At 46.9% G+C, this 21518-nt stretch overlaps 1 protein-coding gene across 1 annotated transcript in view; it reads right to left on the reverse strand.

Moving 5' to 3' along the window:
• Positions 1-16833: 16833 nt before the first annotated feature.
• Positions 16834-21518, reverse strand: part of LOC144149696 (glycogen phosphorylase-like) — a 43097-nt gene continuing 38412 nt past the window's right edge. Inside the window, exons 13-15 of the mRNA XM_077681348.1 lie at positions 21384-21511; positions 20155-20289; positions 16834-19126 (exon numbers count right to left, since the gene is read on the reverse strand). Of these exons, the coding sequence (XP_077537474.1) occupies positions 18883-19126; positions 20155-20289; positions 21384-21511 (507 nt within the window). The 3' untranslated portion in view covers positions 16834-18882. The remainder of the gene's footprint in view (positions 19127-20154; positions 20290-21383; positions 21512-21518) is intronic.

Raw genomic sequence — 21518 nt, forward strand, 5'->3', positions numbered from 1 at the left:
GATGACTGGCAGCTATGGGGCAGTTTTGGAGTGTACCCGATTTTAGTGTGCACGTGAGGTTTTTGAGGCTCATTTTCCCCCAACAATGGTGCACTAGAATTGTGTAACCCTGGTAGCACAGAATGTTGCCCGAACATTTCCCCAACGTTTCCCCTTAACGTTGCCAAAACGTGGCTAATGTCCGCTTTTTTTAACGTTAGTGCAATGTTACTCATAAACATTGCGTCAACATGATATTAGCATTGCTCCAACATGGGGAAACGTTTGAAGGGTGTTGTTCTAATGTTTGGATAACGTTGTTTCTGACGTTCGCCAACGTTGCTCCACTCTTGAAGCAACCTTCCAGCCACGTGCGGGACACATTTGAACAACGTTTATGAGACGTTTTCTTATGACGTTTTAGCAACTTTCAACCTACATTTTCGCAACGTTCATACCACATATAAGCATGTCCCTGCACCATTCAGACGTTGTGATAACATTGCTACAATCTTGCAGCAACTTTAGATATGCACTTTTAACATGCAGTTAGCATACAAAGAACGTTGCTTCAACGTTGAAGCAATGTTTTTATGAAGTTTCAATAACATTGGCACAATTTTGTGGTAACTTTCCAGCTATATTTTTACAACGTGCGGGTAACATTTAGAAAACGTCGCTTTAATGTTCAAGCGATGCTTCCTACAACGTTACCGCGACTTTACAGATACGTTTTTTCACCACGAGGGCCGCATCCGCGCACTGTTGATATGACGTTCAAGCAATGTTTCTCTTACGAAGCAACAATATTTCAGCAATGTACAGGTAACTTACAGTTACATGTATCTAATATACATGCAACAATAACTAGATGAAAATAATAGAAGTTAACTTTTTCCTAGAGAGACGATTGTTGACTGCATGATAAGCGAGCAGTTCAAACCTCGTCCGCATAAACTCCTGAAAAGTATAATCCGGCATTTTAGACCTGTATATTCATAAATTTGATCCCTACACTGACCAACACACACAATTAAGGCAGTCCGGCAAAATAACAAACTAAGAAATGGCAGAATTTTAAAGCAAGGAACATGCAGCTAGCGTAAATAACAACACTGAGACTCTTTAAAATGAAAGGACATGTGCTTTTTATTTTACCATTAACAATCGAGCCGAATACGCATTCTGTTAAAGCCTTGAATTTCGCAAGTACGCTGTTGCAGATGATGTCTTCATTTTCCTCCTCCGGGGCTCGCTTGTTCTTCTGCGCCTTGACGAGTCAATTTGATGACATACTTGACAGCCATGAACCCAGTAACACGTAGGGTTGTTACTGAGACGCTTAATTCTGTGAAATGAACAAAAGCTGTAGTTTAGGAGAAGTTGCAAAGTTGTTACAGCATAGACAATGTCTCACCTCTCAGAACACCAGGACTTTTGGTATACAATATAGCCTCATTGATTTTCTTGTACTGGCAGTTCAATTGAGATTTGACAGCCATTCCTGGGAAACAAACAAAAGGGCATTCCTGTAACACATAGGGTGCTCAAAAGCTCACCTGCACTTTGGATGACGTTTGCTGCCAGATGAGCTAGCTTATTCCCGTGTCAATTTTGTGGTGCTGGTAAATCTTAAGGCATTTCTGAAAACAAAACCGACTCAGAAGGGGTGCAGAAAACTGAAGTGAAGCAAATTTTAGCTAATGGAGAAAACCTTACCTTTAGGAAGGAATACAGCAAAACAGGCCGCTTCACTTTCCATTTTGTCTTGCTTGTTTAACTTTTTCTAATGCCTGTGTGGACACGCACATCGCATGAGTGGGTTTAGCTCAAGCATCCCTGAAAAACACAAAAGGATAAAAATACTTAATTATATAAAATACCTTACAAAAATTTCTTTACAGGTCAATTCAGTAATTAACTGAAAAGTCATCAGACAGCGTGCAAGAGAATTTTCAATGAACAATAGAAGCCCGCAATGAACAAAAATGAGAAAATAGGCAATTGTCAAGAATGGAAACATTACACAAGTAGACAAAATTACGTACAACGGCGTATTTTCTTGGTTGCCTTATTTTACCTTTTGCTCTCGAAAAATGTGCTTAGAGCTGCTTTTTTTTGCGTATGCCATTTTCTTTATAATTATAAGCATCCGACGTAGACCAGCTTTTCACATGGAAAGTTTGTAAATGCTACAAAGACGTCAGGCGTTGTTTTACATCGAAAGACAGCATAGCCAGATGATAATATATGGCTTAAAGGGAAGCTGAAGCGCTTCCCAAAAAATTTGAGTTAGATTAACAGTTATATAGTTTCTTGCGCGCTGATTCGGAATATCACATTGAAGTTTATCGTTCATGAGTTCAAGTGGCATTTATCCTGCAAAAAGTGCGGCCTCGTTTGAAAGACGCGCGCTTTTCGTCTTTTGACGCCCCTGATTGGTTGCGCCCGTCATGACGTCTAAGGAGGACACCCTTCGGCTGCGCGGGTTGTCGGAAGCATTGCGAACGATCGCACGGTTGCCTTTGCGGCAATTTAGCTTGCAGTTTAATTTTCGCACATGACTGGAAGTTTGTTTTATAATTCCCAGTGCTGTTGGTTCAATTATCTTGGAGCTCAAATTTGCTTTACACGACAGAGAACCCCAAAGCAGTGACTGTGACGTCGACTAGTGGGTTCCATCAAAATATTTTTGAGTTAGGCAACCAGCATAGGGGGATTTTATATCTTATGTTAATATTAGGTACTGCCTTAACTGTTTATTATTATACACAAAACCATTTATGCCGAAGAATAATGGGCGTTTTATAAACAATCTACCAGCGAAAAGCACGTACGTGCACTGCGCGAAAAAATAGCGTTCATGCGCTGTAAACGTATATGCGAGACACACCTTGCCGGTACACGCATAAACCAACAAGCAGACTCTGCTTCCGCATTTCTTTTGTTCGTTGTCGCCCACCCCAGCCCCGTTACTCATCCCCGTACACAGACCCACACGCGCGCGCCATTTCGGCAGCGGCGCTACGGCGCCTCCGCGATTGCTAGCTGCACTTCGATGAGTGACGTCTTACTGCTTCACATGCATTTATTCTAAAAACACTGCAGCATACTAGTGCCTGCTCAGCATTATTGGCTCTAGTAGTGCTTGATTTTCGCGTATGCGTTGCGCATGCTGCTACAATATTACGGCCATCTCGTTATAATTAACAGACCAGTCGGACAAGGCAGTTACGTTGTAGTTACGTTACTTTAGGTCACAATCACCAAACGTTTGTGATAATGAATCGTTGGCCTGTTTCAGCATTTCTAGATTTAAGCATTTACCGCGCTAGCCGGACAGAGGCCGTATATTTACTCTTCGCTCCTAATGTTTTTAGTATCATCATTATATTGACACGGTCGTAGGGAATGAGATGGGCTTTATTAAAGATGGGGCGGCCAGTGCGCAGGGAATCCGCAGGCGGGGAGCGGTGAGCACAGAGCGAGTAGCGCGCAGCACCAACGTCTTTCTCCTCTTTACCACTCGTGGCCGGTCAGTTCGTTTTCGTCGTCTTCTCTGCAAGTTTCGTTTCTTCCGTTTCCCTCGTAACATTTTCCCCCGGGGCAGACGAAGCTCGCCGAGCGAGTTAAGGGGTGCGAGAGTGACAGCGTTTCAGGCGAGCTACATGCACGACCTGTGTCCTGCTCGAGCGGCGACCATTAGACGTGACTTTGGCGACGACATAGTTGACATCGTTGAAGCGGGAGAGCACCACGAACGGTCCGGAGTAAGTGGAGAGGAATTTTTGGTGCAGTCCTTTCTTGCGCACCGGAGTCCATAACCAAACTTGTTCGCCCGGAGTGAAAGCGACGGGAGGATGTCGGTCATCGTAGCGAGCCTTGGTACGAGCTTGCGAGCTCAGAGTACGAATACGGGAGAGCCGGCGCGCCTCTTCAGCACGGCACAAAGTTTGGGCAAGTGAAAGGTGGTGATGTGGTGAGAAGGGCAAGATACTGTCGAGAAATGTACGTGGAGCACGGACATAGAGTAGGAAAAATGGAGCATAGCCAGTAATTTCGTGTTTGGCGGTATTGTAGGCGTACGTAACGAATGGCAGCACAGTGTCCCAATTCTTCTGGTCGGACGCAACATACATTGATAGCATATTGGTCAGCGTGCGGTTTGTGCGCTCCGTCAGACCATTAGTTTGCGGATGGTATGCGGTGCTATGGCGAGAGACAGAGCCACAAAGTCTCAATAGTTCTTCTAAAACGTCTGCCGTAAACTGTCGCCCGCGGTCACTGATGATAACGCGCGGAGCGCCATGACGAAGGATAACAGAATGCAGAAGGAAGGCTGAGACGTCCTCAGCTGTAGCTGCAACGAGAGAGGCCGTCTCGACGTATCGTGTCAAGTAATCGACGCACACGATAATCCACCGGTGACCTGTCGAAGACTTCGGTAGAGGTCCAAGAAGATCTATTCCGACTTGTTCAAATGGTGACGTAGGTGGAGTCACGGGATGCAGAGGTCCCGGCGAAGGGCTCCCAGGGCGTTTATGACGCTGGCATTGCAGGCAGCCGGCAACGTATTGCTTCGCAAGTCGCCGCATTCCTGGCCAGTAAAAATTCTGTTTGAGCCGATGTAGCGTGCGCACAAAGCCAAGGTGACCAGCTGTGGGGTCGTCGTGCGTAGCATGCAAAATGGCGGCGCGAAGACTGGCTGGAACAACCAAAAGGAAGCGGGCGCCATCCACCGAATAGTTCCTCTTGAACAACAAGCCGTCGCGCACGACAAACGGGCACGATGGCTGCGCTCGCTGCGCTGCATCAAACATGGTTTTTAAAGAACTATCCTTCAGTTGTTCTCCCTTCAAGTTGGAGGCGGTGGGAATTGCAGTCGACAGAGATGCCAGACAGTCATCAAAGTGATCGTCGTCACACGGAGGCGCCGGGACAGGAAGGCGTGACAAGCAGTCTGCGTCAGTGTGTCGGCGTCCGCTCTTGTACGACACAGAGAAATCGTACTCTTGTAAGCGCAATGCCCAGCGAGCGAGCCGACCAGATGGGTCCCGCAGGCCAACGAGCCAGCATAGTGAGTGGTGGTCCGTGATGATGGAGAAGTGACGCCCATACAGGTATGGACGAAACTTTTGAACGGCGAAGATCACAGCGAGACACTCAAGTTCAGTAACGGTGTAGTTACGTTCGGCTTTCGTTAACGTTCGGCTGGCATAAGCGATGACGTGCTGCGCGCCGCTATTGAGCTGGACGAGTACAGCACCAACGCCGACTCCACTGGCGTCGGTGTGAAGTTCGGTAGGAGCAGCTGGGTTGAAATGGCGAAGAACTGGGCTCGAAGTAAGTAAAAACTTTAGTTGCTGAAAGGCGGCTTCACATTCTGGCGTCCACACAAAAGGGGTGTCTTTCTGTAGCAGGCAATTCAGGGGGTGAGAAAGTTGGGCGAAATCCTTAATAAAACGTCGAAAATAGGAACAAAGGCCCAAAAAACTTCTGAGGTCTTTTAACGAACGTGGTGTGACGAAGCCTCGAACTGCTGAGATCTTTTGCGGGTCGGGCCGAATACCGTCCTTGTCGACGAGAAACCCGAGCACGATTGCTTGACGTTCTGCGAAATGACACTTCTTTGAATTCAAAACCAACCCTGCTTTTTGAATCCTGTCGAGAACAATTCCAAGGCGTTGGTTATGCTCGCTAAACGTCGTGCCATAGATTATGATGTCGTCCAAATAGCACATACATATCTCCCATTTAAGGCCGCGCAAAATGGTGTCCATAAACCTTTCAAACGTCGCAGGCGCATTGCAAAGCCCAAAAGGCATGACGTTGAATTCGAATAGGCCGTCTGGTGTCACGAAGGCTGTTTTTTCCTTGTCGGATGGGTGCACCGGAATTTGCCAATATCCTGACCTGAGATCGAGAGAGGAGAAATATGAAGCCGAATGAAGGCAGTCGATAGCGTCGTCGATGCGCGGTAGGGGATATACGTCCTTTTTGGTGACAGCATTGAGACGACGATAGTCGACACAAAATCGCCATGAGTTATCTTTTTTCTTGACCAAGATCACGGGTGCGGCCCAAGGGCTTGAGGACTCGCGGATCACCCCTTTGCTTAGCATCTCTTGCGCCTGGTCATTGATTATTTTTCGTTCGGAAGGCGACACTCGATATGGCTTCTGGCGTATAGGGGTCGCATCGCCGGTGTTGATTCGATGCTGTAGCCGGGAGGCAGGAACGGAAAAGGAATGATCGCCCTGGGCAAAGTCGAAAGTCGAGGCATAAGGAGCGAGCGTTTTCAGTAGTTCGCACTCTTCGACGGACGAAAGGGAGTTGTTGATCATGCGCTTAAAGGCGGCGGTATAGTCAGGTTTTTCTGTCGTGGTATGGTCGGGGTTGTGATTCACCGCTTGAATGGCGACGTTGACTTGTTCGTCGAAGCTGGCTATCTTGAATCCACAGGGAAGGACTACTGGCTCACTGGATGCATTTACCGTCCACACATGACTACGTCCGTCTGTGGCCTCGACCAGAGCTCGGGGCACCAAAATATTTTTCTTGACCATGTTGTTCGCATCGCCTTCAATTAAAATAGTGCAGCTTTTCGAACGAAAACGAGCAGAATTCACCGGAATAAACGAAGCTGCCATAGCTGGTAACAGGGTGTCTTCAGCAACTGAAAGCACACCTTTGCTGGTCTCGCTGGGATCGTCAATTGGTGTGGGCAGAATTTCACTCCGGAAAGAAATCTCACCAGTACCACAGTCGAGCGTAGCTCCGCTGTCGCGTAGGAAATCTATACCCAAAATAACATCATGGGTAGCTTGCGCCAGCACAATAAACTCCGTTCGGAATGCCTCTTCACCAAGCGTAACTGTCGCGGAACAAACGCCGATAGCGCGCAGATGCTCGCCCCCGACACCGCGGAAATGAACGTTGCGATCACACGCAAACATAACTTTGTGTCCAAGACGATTCTTGAAAGAAAGACTCATAACCGAAACTGCGGCACCAGTGTCCACTAAAGCTAACGTTTCTACACCATTCACACTAACGATCACTTTGTTTTTTGACATTATCACAGGTGGGGGAATTGGTGAAAGCGACCGTCTCGCGACCTCACCCCCGTGGGTCGCAGAAGCTAGTTTCCCAGCGTCGGCGATCCTCGCCTTCCCCGCGGCGAGGGTGATCGGGCTTGGTGCGTACGTGGAGGAGAGAAGCTGCGGTCGGACGCGGGCGAGTCATGGCGCATGTTGCTTGACTGGCTGGACCGGTAGAAAGTGGAAGTCGGTATAGTCGTGTCGTGAGGCGGGTTGTTGCGCATTGCCGTAGGTGGTCTCGCGAAGTTTCCTTGAGGCTGCCGTAGGCGATAGGGACAAAATCGGGATATATGACCGGGGAGGTCGCAGTTATAACAAACAGGAGGCGGCCGGGGCGCAACATATCCTTGGTAGGGTCGCCTGTGATCATCAGGAGGTCGGCGCGGAGGGTCACTATTGGACGATGCAAACCTCCGAAACGGGGACCGATTAGCCCGGGCTCCAGAGCGTTCATTCCGAAAAGTGGTTGACCGAAACCTCGAACTGTCCTCACACCAGGGCATCGGAGGCTCTTCTGGTGACTCTTGCAATGCACACTGATGGTAGACGGGGCGGACTGGAGCGGGACAATATTGGCAGGGCGAGTCGCGGCAGACGCTTTGCTGGCCAAGCTCTTCTCTGATAATTCTGCGAACCAGTGACGCGATATCTTCAGAAGGGTTCGAATTGAAGTCCACACTCGCTACGGTGGTGACGTTTGCTAGACGACCGAACTTGGGAGCAATTCGCCGCATCTTCAGTGCCTCAAACGCCCTACAGTGGCGAATCACGTCCTGTGCAGTCACAAGGTCTTCCTTCGTTATTAAAAAGTTGTACGCGTCCTCAGCAATTCCTTTGAGCAGGTGCCCCACCTGGTCCTCATCAGACATGCTACGGTTAACCAAGCGGCACAGCTGGAGCACTTCTTCGATGTAGGTTGTGCAGGTTTCTCCAGGAACCTGGGCTCGTTGCGCGAGAGTGGCTCTGTCTCTCGCCATAGCACCGCATACCATCCGCAAACTAATGGTCTGACGGAGCGCACAAACCGCACGCTGACCAATATGCTATCAATGTATGTTGCGTCCGACCAGAAGAATTGGGACACTGTGCTGCCATTCGTTACAATATATATCACCGACTATCACTGGAGCACACTTGAGGTTCAGTGACAACAAGTGCTTCCCAGGTTATAATATGCAGCCACACGGAATCTTGGGCAAAAAATTAGGCCCCCGCTGTCAACACAAATTATGGCACGGTGGTGGTTCGCAGTGGTGTTTTTTTTTTTAATTCCAGACAAACATCACCGTATCGTGACATGTATACTTGTAAAATAAGTAATCTGGTTGTCTTGATTCTTTTACTTTGTAGGAATACTGTTTACCTCTTAGCCGGGAGAGAAATTCTATCAGGATTGGCCCTTTGTTTTAGTTTCGCCAAAAAAATTGTTTTTTTGTACACTGTCCCGAGCCCATAGGGAAAGAAAAGCGACGCGTTTAACGAAACAAGTATTTCCTGAACAAATGTGACTTGGTTTCTGGAATGGAACGAAACATCCCCGGCCAAAGTACAGCAGTATTTCCCATCCTTCCTAAATCTAGAATCTAATGTGAACATTCACGTCCGTCGCATAAAAAAAATGCATTGGAGCGGTTTACAAAGTATTTAACGTAGTGTAGTATATTCTCTGTCATCAATCACAGCTACCTCCGCTGTCGCTTCCGTATGTTATCAAGCATCCCGGCGTGGCATTATTCTGTTTAGGAATACGGCATGATAACGTATGCCTCGTTTGGCGTTCGTGCATACTTTTTGAACACGAAAATCGTACAAATGAGTGCTATCAACCACAACAACAACAAGTATCATTCACAAGGAAACACGGCGAAAAGAGCATGGCCGAGGCGGCCGATCCGGTCGGAAGTCCAGGTATGACGTTTTTCAGCGGGTTTTCGCCCGCGCTCTTCGGTCTTCCGGCATCGCGCGGCGAGATGGGGGCGGGGCATCGGGCCACTTTTGTTTGCTCATTGCGCCGCTTCTATTGCATGTATTGCGAAAATATTTCGCACACATGAACTATTCAATGTGTACTTGCTGCTAGTCAACTTTTCTTTTAATTCTAAAACCGCTTCACCTTCCCTTTAACTGCAACGCTAATTGTGTTCTGGAACTGCATGCCGCTGAAACTCGCGTGAAATTAAACATAACAAAGTTAAATTTATGAGTTATATTTTTCGCGCGCGACAGCAGCTGTGGCGAGAAGTAAATTAAAAGCCAATCGTACGTATCAAGGTTCTTGCAGATCCTACACTCGATTTCAGCATCATAACAAAAGATATACTCCTGAGCGCCCACCTGATTTAAGCGCTGAATACATGTTCCACGTTTTACAACCGTACGCATTCGCAAAAGCAAGAAGGATGCTTAGAAGCTAGAAACGGGAGGGCAGTCTTGTTCCCGCTCTTTTACGAAGTAAACTGCATTCGAAAGAACGAGGCGAACTCAGAAAATCGAGCGCTTACCTTCACTGGTCGGTTGTTATGGGCTTTCTGGCCCACAAATATTCGCCGCAACATGCGGCCACACAACAAAATTTCGTATGACATGGTTCCTTCTCCATTCCGTTTGATTGTCAGGATGGCTAGCTGCTCGCACGGCCGCTGGATGAAAGGCGCGTGCGCTCTAATCCAGCGGCCGTGCTGCTTGTTTCTGCAAAAGCGCGCGCTTTTCGTTCACTCTCCCCAACCTAGCGCACCAGCCACGGCTGTCAGGCGCAGAGCGAGAGAGGAACAGGAGGGGTGCGCTCTGCAAGGAACGCGCGCACGTGTGCGCGTGTGAGAGGAGGGTAGGACGTTGGCCAAGGACGTGCGTTTTCTTTTTTGTGTTGTTGTTTTTCTTTTCGGCCCTCCCCAACTTCCCGCCGCGGCTTCTAAAACTTCCTTTGCGACACACTCTAGAAGGGACGGAGCGACAACGAAAACAAAATCTAAGGTATGCAGGGAGAAAGGAACGCGCGAGACGTCGTGCCTTTCCCAGCAGCTTTTTCTGAGAACGCCTGGCGCCCTGTATTTCGTTTCGCGCCAAGCAGAACGCGACAAGTGTTCGATGCATTGGAGCCTCTTACGAATAAACATTACAACAGGAAAAATCTGAAGATAGTGTGTGCAATGCTATTGGAACGGAACAAAAGCAAAAATGGGGAAGTTAGTTTTCAGGTTACTTGGAATTCAGGTTCGTTTGTATAATGAGAAAAGATCCTTGAAATATGCCAATGAGCTTTCGTACAGGCAGTATCGGCTGGAAAATGGTCAGGGCAGTATCGGTCAGTATCGGTCAGGGTTAGGTCTTTGTTTTGTTTTATTGTTACAATGCGCATGATGGTGCTCTACTTTGGCACTCCAAGTAGGTGAAATGTCTATGGGGAAGTTGAAATATAAGACATGCCCACTTGATGTTGTTTATTTCAAACAAGGGTGCAAGGTGTGGACTAGTCGGAACGTTCGCTGATCAGAGGGAAGTGACTAAATTTCACACGAAGGGGGCAATTTAAAGAAATGAACTTTGGGTTTGAATCCGTCTTATGAATCAAGTGTAATTGCTGCGGAAATTGGAAGGAAAACACATACGATAGTAATTAGCTGGCGACATGTATGGCTTGCACTCCCCAGTATGATGCACAAAAGTTTTTATAGCTTGCATATAAAATTTCCCCAGTAAATTAATTTTTTCAAACAATTATGAGGACCCAGCAACAAGGAAATGTTTGAGCCTTCTATCTAGATTATTTTTGTCTGATGATATACAGGCGGCGCCATAAAAACAATCCGGCCATGCAAGCTTTAAATGGGCCCTAAATAGGCTGCTTCCAAAGGTCGCCATTTCAATCGCCCAATCGCTAGAATTCCCCTTCATGACAACGTATACCACATATTACACCTAACCAATAAAAACATGAAGTAAAAATTTGGTGTCAGCACTCCTTTAAGGGAGAACGTTAACAGTGCGAGACGCTTGTGAAAACTTAGCAAAATAATAATAATAATACTTTATTAGCATACATATTCTGGGAGACCCGAGCCTGCAAGGGCCAAATGGAACCGGAAGTTTTTCTTGTCGATTCATGATTACCTTTTTATAATACAGCCGTAATCTACTGCCTAAGAAAAGCGGGCAATGTTTCAACAATAGGAAAGGAAAGTTGGGAAGTCATTTCTGGGTGCTGTTTTCAGGCAGTTATGAAAAAAGCTAGGTGTATCTGCACGAAGCTCCTTAAAGATACGGCCAACACATAGAATGAAAAGCACGGCGTATACCCGATCAGTTTGTCTTTCCATGTGGTGCACGTTCCCCAAAAGAACACATCTCCATTGTGAAGAGGCCGCGCCAAATTTCGGTATGTACATGGTGAAGTGAGCGGTAATATAGGAAATAGGAAGCCAAGTCGGAGTACAGTAAACTCGATACTATTTGACGATAGCGTAAAAAGTTATTTTCTTGTTGTAATTCCAGTTCATTTATTTATTCGGCAAATAATGAGTTCGAAATAACAGACGGCAATGAAACCCAAGTTCTGATTCGTGCCTCACGCATGCACTGACGTTGGAACATGGTGCATGCGCCGTCCATTTCATGCGCGCGTTGGGTTAATTAGCAGGCGCTGTATTCGGTCAGTTTCCTGGATATATTCGGCCTACACATGGACAAAAACGCACCCGACCGGCATTTGTAAAAGACTGACGAAAACAGCCCGATAGCTGGCCATACGTGACAACGCACAGTCGAGGGTGAAAGCTGCGCGCGGCTTTATCGGTGCGCAGCAGCTGTGTTTTGCTCCTTAAGTTTAATGATGTGTTAAAATCGCACTAAAATGTCTTATTTGATTGATTATGACGTTTCACACGCCGACGCTACACAGGCGATGAGGCGCGTCGTAGTAGAGGGCTCCGGATTAATTCTGACCACCGATCTATTTAACGTGCGCCGAAATTTCGAACACACAGGCATTTTCGCTTCTCGCCTCCACACACACACAAAAAAGCGGCTGCCGCGGTCTGGAATCGAACCCGCGTCCTTGGGCTCAGAGCACAACAGCCACCGTGGTGGGTTCCTAAAATAACTAAATCACACCATAAGATGAGACAATCGCTATACCAATTGTATGAGCGACATGGCCTGCACGGGCTGGTAGGAACCGTTGACAGATGTTTAAGAGCGCATTCGCAAAATGGTGAAGTTGGTTTCGTACATCAGTGAAATTGTGCTTAAAACACGCTATTATTCGGGTGACATTTACACGGATCTAGCGGATGACACTTACACGGATCTGATTTACACCGGATGTAGCGATTTGTCAGAGCGTGACTGTCGCGCCTATGGCACAACGACGCTTCATCGCACACGTTCATAAATTTCACGGGCGCACACGTTCATAAATTTCACGGGGACTGGATTGCACGGAAACGCGTAGATATCTAACAAAAGCGACCGCTTACAGTTATTTAAGTCCAGTCTGTCCTCAAGAAATTCATGTGTCAGACGCACACCGCCAAGAAATTTTTGCGTGTGTACGTCGACGCGTTACCAAATTTAGGAAAAGTGAATGAAAAAAAAAAAAAAAGAAAAAAGCGGAAGAGTATAGAAATAAGGTGCCTCGATCGGTGTTGAGTCATATCTTGAAATCATTGTGGGCAGCTCACCGTAAAAAAGTACACATTTGTTCAGCAACTCCATAAGAAAAGTGCGACTAGCACGACGAGTAGATAATTCATGATTGCTTTTGAAAGTGACTGTTTTTGAGCGACATTACTAAGGCTGAAGTGCAAATGGGACATATAAATGGAGCAGGGGTAAGTAACAAGTAGGGCGCGAAGGGGAATTCAAACTTCTCATCATTGTTTATTGCTAAAAATAAATAACGCGCTGCAAGGATTGGCTTAAACTGAGCAATTGCTATTCCGTAAAAATAAGAGGAAACAGGTGGAATACGGACATTTATATTTAAAGGACGTAATTTATACGATGATTATAATAATTACACCTGCGTGACTAACAGAGGTTCGATTTCTTCCACGTGGACGAAATCTCCGCGGGCCCGACACAAAGAAATGCCGCGCCAACACGGTCATTGCGGATGACGCGAGCTCATGCACGACACCGATTACGAGGCTACAGAAAGAGTATTGGCTATGATCGGGAATCGGCCTGCCTGACCTGTTAAAATTCTGTTCGTCAACATAAACGAAACCTGTTTGTGTATCTTTTTAGTTATACAGAATGATACAGCAATAAATGAGCGGTTTTGCAAGTTTTTCCTGAAAAAAAAAAAACAATCTTTTGTTCGCGCTCAATCTTCAATCGAAGGTCCCGTATTTGTGGTATATTTTGATTAACACCAAGAACGGCGATGAGATTTACACTCTTACTAAAAACATGAAATAGAAACGAATTTCTATTATGGGACAGCCGGCAGCCATCTTGAAAAAATGACCGTCTTAGAACGGCGCAGCATATGGCTTTAACGAAACGCACGATGCGCGAAATGGCGGTATTATTTTATTCTAGGCTTTCTCCACTCAAAAGTAATATTGTGCGATCATCCAACAAATGAGGGACTAAAATAAAAGGATCTGCCGCCGAGTTTGGCTGCGCCATCCACGCGTTTCTTTCGTTTGAGAAACGTTCAAACGTTCGCGGTTTCTTTTAGATTTTATGGGGGAATCTACACGCTCAGTGTGACACTCCTCCACATGCATTTCTGCAGTTTTTCGAGAGAGAGAGAGAGAGAGAGAGAGAGAGAGAGAGAGAGAGAGAGAGAGAGAGAGAGAGAGAGAGAGAGAGAGAGAGTCCACTTTATTTGGAACTGTGGTTTTAGGGTGGGGGGGAGGGGCATAGGGCCGCCGCAACGTTGAGGATCCGTTCTGTGACCAGTTTTTCGAGAGCTCTGTCTCTAAATGATCACACATCGATTTAGGGTGCCCTGCTGTCTGCCTCTGAATAACTTCAAATCTGGTACAGGCACCACCCCTTGTTCCGTTATATTCTCCGGTCTGGGGTGCTGCCTTGTCCTGTGGTATATCATCAGCGGATATCAGAGAGGCTAAGGCAGATAGGCGATGCCTAGAAGATGGCATCCGTTCACGAGAACAAGATATTGGCCCCTTTGGTGTAGCATGCGGTGAAAACCTCCCGTATTGGGAGAGACCCTCGTCCTGCAGTGGACAGGCTGACGATGGGGATTTCATTTATGTGCGTGCGTCGTGCGTGCGTGTATATGTAAGCGCCGTATTATACGCAGCTACAGTACAGGAGGCGATGGTACAGTGAACTGTGGCTAAGGCGTCCGTTGTGCATAACCTTTTGAACTTTTGTAGGTGACGTAATCCCTCCAAAACATAGGTTAGTGTGGTGTTTCACATAATAAATAAATGAAAGCTGCTATACATTCAACATTCCTCAATATTGCGGCAACCTAGATAAACATGTACACAGGCAATGTTAGTTGTGGTTTTTTTTCGTGAACATTGCTAAATATGTAAAAACCACCCTCCCGAAATTAACGTATCCTGACGTACATGTACTACGTCGCGAACATTTAAGTTTGCTGTATGGGATCATTTGAATTTATAGGCAGCTTATGTAACTCCCCATACGATCGTTTAACATATGACATTTGCCAACATTTGGCAACATTGCTGCAACGCGAAAAAAGCGTCCAAAGGGCAACATTGCCCATGCATTGTTTTTAAACATTGCATGAATGTATCCGACGTTGGCCCACATTTGGCAACATTGGTGCAACGCAAGAAAACGTGCATGTGGGCAACATTGCCTATGCGCTGTTTGTAAACGTTGCGTGAATGTTGCTGAATGTGTCCAACGTTGGCCCACATTTGGCAACATTGCTGCAACGTGAAAAAACGTGCACACGGGCGACGTTGCCCACATGTTGTTTGTAAACGTTGCGTGAATGCTGTTGAATGTGTCCAACGTTGGCCCACATTTGGCAACATTGCTGCAACGTGAAAAACGTGCATACAGGCAACGTTGCCTATACATTGCTTGTAAACGTTGAGTCAATGTTGCTGAATGTGTCCAACGTTGGCCCACATTTGGCAACATTGCTGCAACGTGAAAAAACGTGCATACAGGCAACGTTGCCTATACATTGCTTGTAAACGTTGAGTCAATGTTGCTGAATGTGTCCAACGTTGGCCCACATTTGGCAACATTGCTGCAACGTGAAAAACGTGCATACAGGCAACGTTGCCTATACATTGCTTGTAAACGTTGAGTCAATGTTGCTGAATGTGTCCAACGTTGGCCCACATTTGGCAACATTGCTGCAACGTGAAAAAACGTGCATACAGGCAACGTTGCCTATACATTGGTTGTAAACGTTGCGTGAATGTTGCTGAATGTGTCCAACGTTGGCCCACATTTGGCAACATTGCTGCAACGTGAAAAAACGTGCACACGGGCGACGTTGCCCACATATTGTTTGTAAACGTTGCGTGAATGTTGTTGAATGTGTCCAACGTTGGCCCACATTTGGCAACATTGCTGCAACGTGAAAAACGTGCATACAGGCAACGTTGCCTATACATTGCTTGTAAACGTTGAGTCAATGTTGCTGAATGTGTCCAACGTTGGCCCACATTCGGCAACATTGTCACCACGTTGTGACATGACACCACATGACACCACGTTGTGACACGTCGACACACCCCGTCTTGTAGAACACTTCTGTACCACTCACTTTTGGTGTGCATTTTTTTCTTAGGAGAATCTCCTGCGGGAAACTACCAACAATAAGTTAGTTTGTAGCTCGTCTGTTGGGATGTTTTCACTGAATTTCCCTCCCATACGGCATGCATCCCCACACCCCCCCTCAGCCTCTTTTTCTTTCCTTTTTTCGCGTAAAGCTGGCTTTCTCTCAATAAGTGTCTGCTCGCAGGGAAGCATCCTTTACAGGCCTCCTAAAACTGCTCGGAGCAAAGCTCTGGGATGTCTACCGTCAACTAGCTCTCTCTAGCCATGTGCGACATCTAGAAACGAAGGTTATGTAAACTAAACCCTTCCCCAGTGAATGTGTACCTTTGCAATGCTGAGAGAACGGGATGCGCCTCCATCGATGCGAAAACAACAAAGATGAACAACAGAAAAGGCGTGCAATCATGATAAATTGCACCTCAAGAGACCAGTACCATTTATTGAGGAAACAAACATCAGCTAAATGTAGGTCCAAAATGCTGTTTCTTCAGGGATTATAGCCACAAAAGATCACCCCAAACTGCCATCTTCGAAACATTTGCATATAGACGGGGTAGCTCAAGCCACTAGTGTAGTGATCAAGTGGAGAAAGGGAAAAAAAAAGACTGCTTAAGCTCAGGCAGTTGTTTTTTCCCTAATGTCGCCGATGGCCACTAGAGTGCACCATCTTATCGTTCAGCCTAAACTTTTTTGCAGTACCAACTTTGCCTGTTGAGTGCATACTACTGTCCAGGCATATCTATTTATGTGCTGGCAAATCAGAACCCCCCCCCGACACTTGTTCCACTTTGGTAGAAATTCCAGTAAAGCAATTTTTCTTAACTGAGAATCGGCCCTATACATTATCGAACGGGTATGTTTCAACCAGAGCACTACAGATGCACTTGTTGCAGTAGACCTCGTTCTTCCCTGACCTGGTGCAAGGCGTATGGCACCACGCTGGTGTTCAGGTACTGGCTTGGCTCGGATTCAATTGGCCCAGAGAAGGGACAAACTGCACTTTCCATTCAAGGTTTCAACATAACCTTTATTTGCAACTCGTAGGTGCTTGTGCGACCGCTTTCAACGGCACAGTGCAATGCGTCGCCCCAAGCTACAACACACACTTGACTATTAATGGCTTCTCGCCACAACAGCAACACTTTTTTTCACCTTTCTTCGTAGCTCTCTCGTAACCTCGACTCTTTCGCAGAGAAGAGGGTAGGGGCTTTGAGGGGGCAACAAGGAACTCTCTCAAAGAACCAAGCCCGTTATCGGGGGAAAAGAACGGAACGCAGCAGTTCCAACTACACCAGGACTAACCATCCAAAGACTACACACTTTCTCGGCCACAAAGCAACTACACCGGCACCTGGCTAGCGGTGAAAGACTTCTCGAAAAATTTATTGCTACCTACGCAAGTGCACAAAACATGACTAAAACAGTCCACGCAAATGGGCACAAAAACTTCGCATAGATGTTAACAAAGGTTAAATAAAAGAGGAACGGGCAGGTAATCACATAAAACGAGTTTGACGCCAAGAAAAGACGGGACGCATAAAAACACTGGGATTTTACAGGGGCAGTTTTCAATACACGCGGCAGGACTGCGCAGACCTTCCAACACCGTTGGACAAGCGATAGATGTGGAAAGCCGTTGCTTTGTTTTTCTTCTACTCAACAAGCTAGCAGGGGGCATTGTGGTATAGTATGCCTGCCCGCCATTCGAAAGCGCTCATTGTGGCAGAGACATCATGATCTTGACCGATGACTCAACACTGGAGAGTCTATAATTGCAAGAAAATTTTTTCACGACCCAGGTATGTCTTTGCAACTGGCCGCCAGAAACCTGCCACACATTTCACGGCAGAGTCACTTCATTCCCTACTTTTGACGCCTTGGACAAACATGACAGTTCTGTTTTCCAAACTTGTTCTAACCAGCGCATTAAAGTTACTTTTCTCAGGTCAGTTTGATTGCTGCAGTAAAAACCCAGCTTAAATATTATGAATCGCGTCGGCCCACCACTCTGGAGTAAATTCCCTTAACACAGTACGCAAGACACACTCCTCCCAATTACAATGTGCGTGCAAAAAAAGAAAACGGTTCCAAAGCATTTTTCACAAGAGAACAACATGTGTTACAAACGACACTTGACCTCAAAACTTATATTAACACAATGCTTGCACAAGTAAGGTTCAATTTGTTACTTTCATCACCACAATTGCAAGCTGTAAGCTTCCTGGCTAAATAAAATTTCGGTTAAACAATGAGCCAGCTTGCCTTACAAGCAGCAGAGAGCCATTCGTGAAGCTTTATACAAATCCACTTGGCACACAAACACCATAGCGGTAATCGTACAAACCAAATAACACTATAATAGCATACAGTACACATTTGTGTCATGGCCGTACCCCTGCCACTCAAGAAACTCACCCGAGAACTCGCTGCATATTACGTGACAACATTCCGCGCACTCTCAATTCCCATTGAAAAACCTATCTGAAACTAGTCTACCTTTCGACCAGTTGTCAACGCTACGCCAGATTGCACAGGGCACAAATAAATGCACAGCACGCAGGTTTAAGAAGGCCTCCTCAAGGCCTGAAAACAATTTCAACACCTAGTACACACCGGGAAAGTCTCTAATGTGGGGGAGCTGTAACAAGAAGCCTGAAATGAAGACTGCATGAAACCACCAGGGTACTGACCCTTCTCCCCTTTAGCAGTTGCATCCCAAGGAATGCAGCGAAAACTTGCGGGAAAATCGCAAACACTGCTGGTACTGAACAGACTGAACTTGGAGGAACAAGTACCGCTTCTTTCTCCACATTCTCAACCTGCCATTCCTGAACAAGCCAACACGCAACTGACTCCCAACGTCATGGGCTTCCAACACTCGCCTCCACCCAATACGCATTCCAGTGGAAACAAAAGTGCGAAGGTGAGCTCTTTAGCGCAAGGGTGGCACTGCAACGAAAACGCCAGCGACGGTTGGAAAATTTATTTCATCCGGCCAATCCGAGAGGGGGAGGAGAGAGAGGAGGGAGGATGGAAAAGGAGGAGAGTCGTCCTTCTAGCGCTTGCCCTCGTCCTCAGCGCCGCCCTTGTCGTCGTGCGGTGAGGGCAGCTTCTCCCAGGTGGGCTCAACGCCCCAGATCTCGCGGGCGTACTCGCTAATGGTGCGGTCGCTGGAGAACTTGCCCGAGGAAGCAATGTTGAGCAGCGCCATCTTGGTCCACTCCTCCTGGTTGGTGAACATGGCCGACACCCGCTCCTGGCACTTGACGTACGCCTCGTAGTCCGCGAGCAGGAAGAACCTGAACCGTGGGAAGGAGAACGCTGCCGACTGACTTCCAGCACTTCACCTAATGTCTTGCACAGCGGCATTCTAGGGTGGTTTAACTTGCTTGGTTAGCTGTGTAGTTGTAGCTTCGACGAGAAAACGTCGACTGACTTGCAGCACGAGCTGGGCTTAACATATTAAACTTCACTTAACTGTCTCGCACAGGAACACCATAGGACGGTTTATTCTGCTCGGTTAGCTGTGCAGTCCAATGCTTTGCGCAGATAACGTCAGCTTCCATGACAAAAAGGGGATTCAGTCTTTCAGCAGGCTGCTATGACAGAGGAAATACACTAAGGCCTGCACATATGCTGTCACTTCATTAACAGTCTCACTGAGCACAGAGGAACAGAAAGCTAAATTTTTTACACGCTGTTTACGCACAACGAATAGACGAGTTGACAAGAGTGACAGCCAACAAATTTCCTTCAATTTCAACACAAACATTTTGTTCTAAAGAATGCCGTTGCGTACTGATTTGAGTCCAGTTACTGTTCAATGTATGTATGTGTACATGTTATTTGCTGAGTCCCACTACTGAGTTGCCTGTGATATACACAATCTGTTGTCAGGATCCACAAAACAGCAAAAAAGCAAGACAGCTGTTCACTAAACCCGCCCTGTACTAATAGAAGCAAACTGGTATTCTTTGCAAAAACATTTAAAGCATGTATTTGTTTGTTTATTTCGTGTTGTTTTTTCTGCACTACTTCCTTCAATAACTTCACTCATACAGATCCAACATCATTTTCAGGCACTGCTTCCTTTTTGCTCTTCGTCCCTTTAGACGTCCCCTCTCAGCATAAATCTGCTAGGCAAATAAGCAGTCTATGCGGTAAGCGAAATGTGTGAAAGACACTGCAGCCAGCTCTAGTTTCACCAATTATAGATTAGACGCGGCAGCAGGGCCACCTCCAGAGCACAAACAGAGCTCAAATGTGGCAAACGGACAGCAGTGGCCACACTGGGCGCCAGCAACAAGCGCACTAGAGCACCACTCACCTGTCGTGGTTGAGCAGCACGTTGGTGAGGTCGTGGAAGAGGTTGGGGTCGGAGGGGCTGAAGAAGCCGCTGTTGATCTGGTCGATGGCCTGCTTGGCCTCTGGCAAGCGGTTGTAGTAGTCCCACGCATTGTAGCTGCAACACAGGGAACACCAGGGGAAAAACTTGAGACTGGCACTAAACGCGCCAACGCTACAAACTTGTCCCCCGGTTACAACAAGGCACGTCCTCAGCACTGAGCAATGTTAGAGGGTTTTTCTTTTGCAGTTATGAGCATCTTCTGCTGGTTTCCCCACTGCTAATTTGCACAAAATACGAGCTGCTTCCAGTCCAAGTGCCTCACCCATGTGACCTATAAAGGTGCGGCGAATGGAGGTGGTTGCAATCTCAATCGTGAAAGAACGGCGGTGGTAAGTTGCACCTCCAGGTAAGAAGGTGCACCAACCTGCCTTCTAGCAAACATAAACAGGTCTCCTACATTACACAATTGGACTACTTGTCCAGCACGAACTGCCTTTTCGAGATATGTTGCACTTCTGCGCCAAGGAGAGTCCCATTGAAAGAGAGCTGCCAACTACTATGCATGAGAGGCAATACTCCGCTTAAAATAGGCGCAAACCCATCACTTCCAATGCCACCGAGAGCATTAATCAATCCTGTTAAACTGGCATAAAACACTTCAAAGCACCGTAATTTAAAAAACTAGCGCACAGGGTTGACCTAAGAGAACATTTTACAGTAAAAAAATGACTGGTTCTGGGAAAGAATGTAGCATTGCTAGGGCTTCAACTGCAATTCTACCCCTATGCTGCCAAGGCCAAACAGCGGAGCACTTTTAGCAGTTGGTAAAAACAATCATCATCACCAGCCTATCTACGCCCACTGCAGAGCAAAGGCCTCTCCCATTATTCTGCAATTACCCAGGTCATGTGCTAACTGCGACAAAAACAATACATAAAGGGCTCAATCAAACCCGTAGGTGGCGCCAAGTGCAAACAAGATGTGTAGTAAGGGTAGGGCAAATAAGAGGAACAACACAGTCAACTCAGTTGCTGATAAACGACGGTGTTCTGGCATAAAGGGAGGGCCTCCAATCATCACCACCAAGCAGCAGGCCTGTATCCATGTGGGAACGGAACACCGCACGCGAGAGATATGATGTACGTGCTGTGACAAAACGCACTGCCGAAGCAGGAGCTGGGGGGGGGGGTGGTGCCGCACACACTCACCCGCTCTTCTTGAGGGCCTCCACCTCCTCCCCGTTCATGCCGAAGATAAAGATGTTTTCGGGGCCCATCTCCTCTCGCATCTCCACGTTGGCCCCGTCCAGGGTGCCAATGGTCAGCGCCCCGTTGAGCTGCACC

Source organism: Haemaphysalis longicornis, unplaced genomic scaffold, assembly GCF_048455015.1.
Source record: "Haemaphysalis longicornis isolate Haplotype H1 unplaced genomic scaffold, Haemaphysalis longicornis Haplotype H1 scaffold_8, whole genome shotgun sequence".
Taxonomy (NCBI): domain Eukaryota; kingdom Metazoa; phylum Arthropoda; class Arachnida; order Ixodida; family Ixodidae; genus Haemaphysalis; species Haemaphysalis longicornis.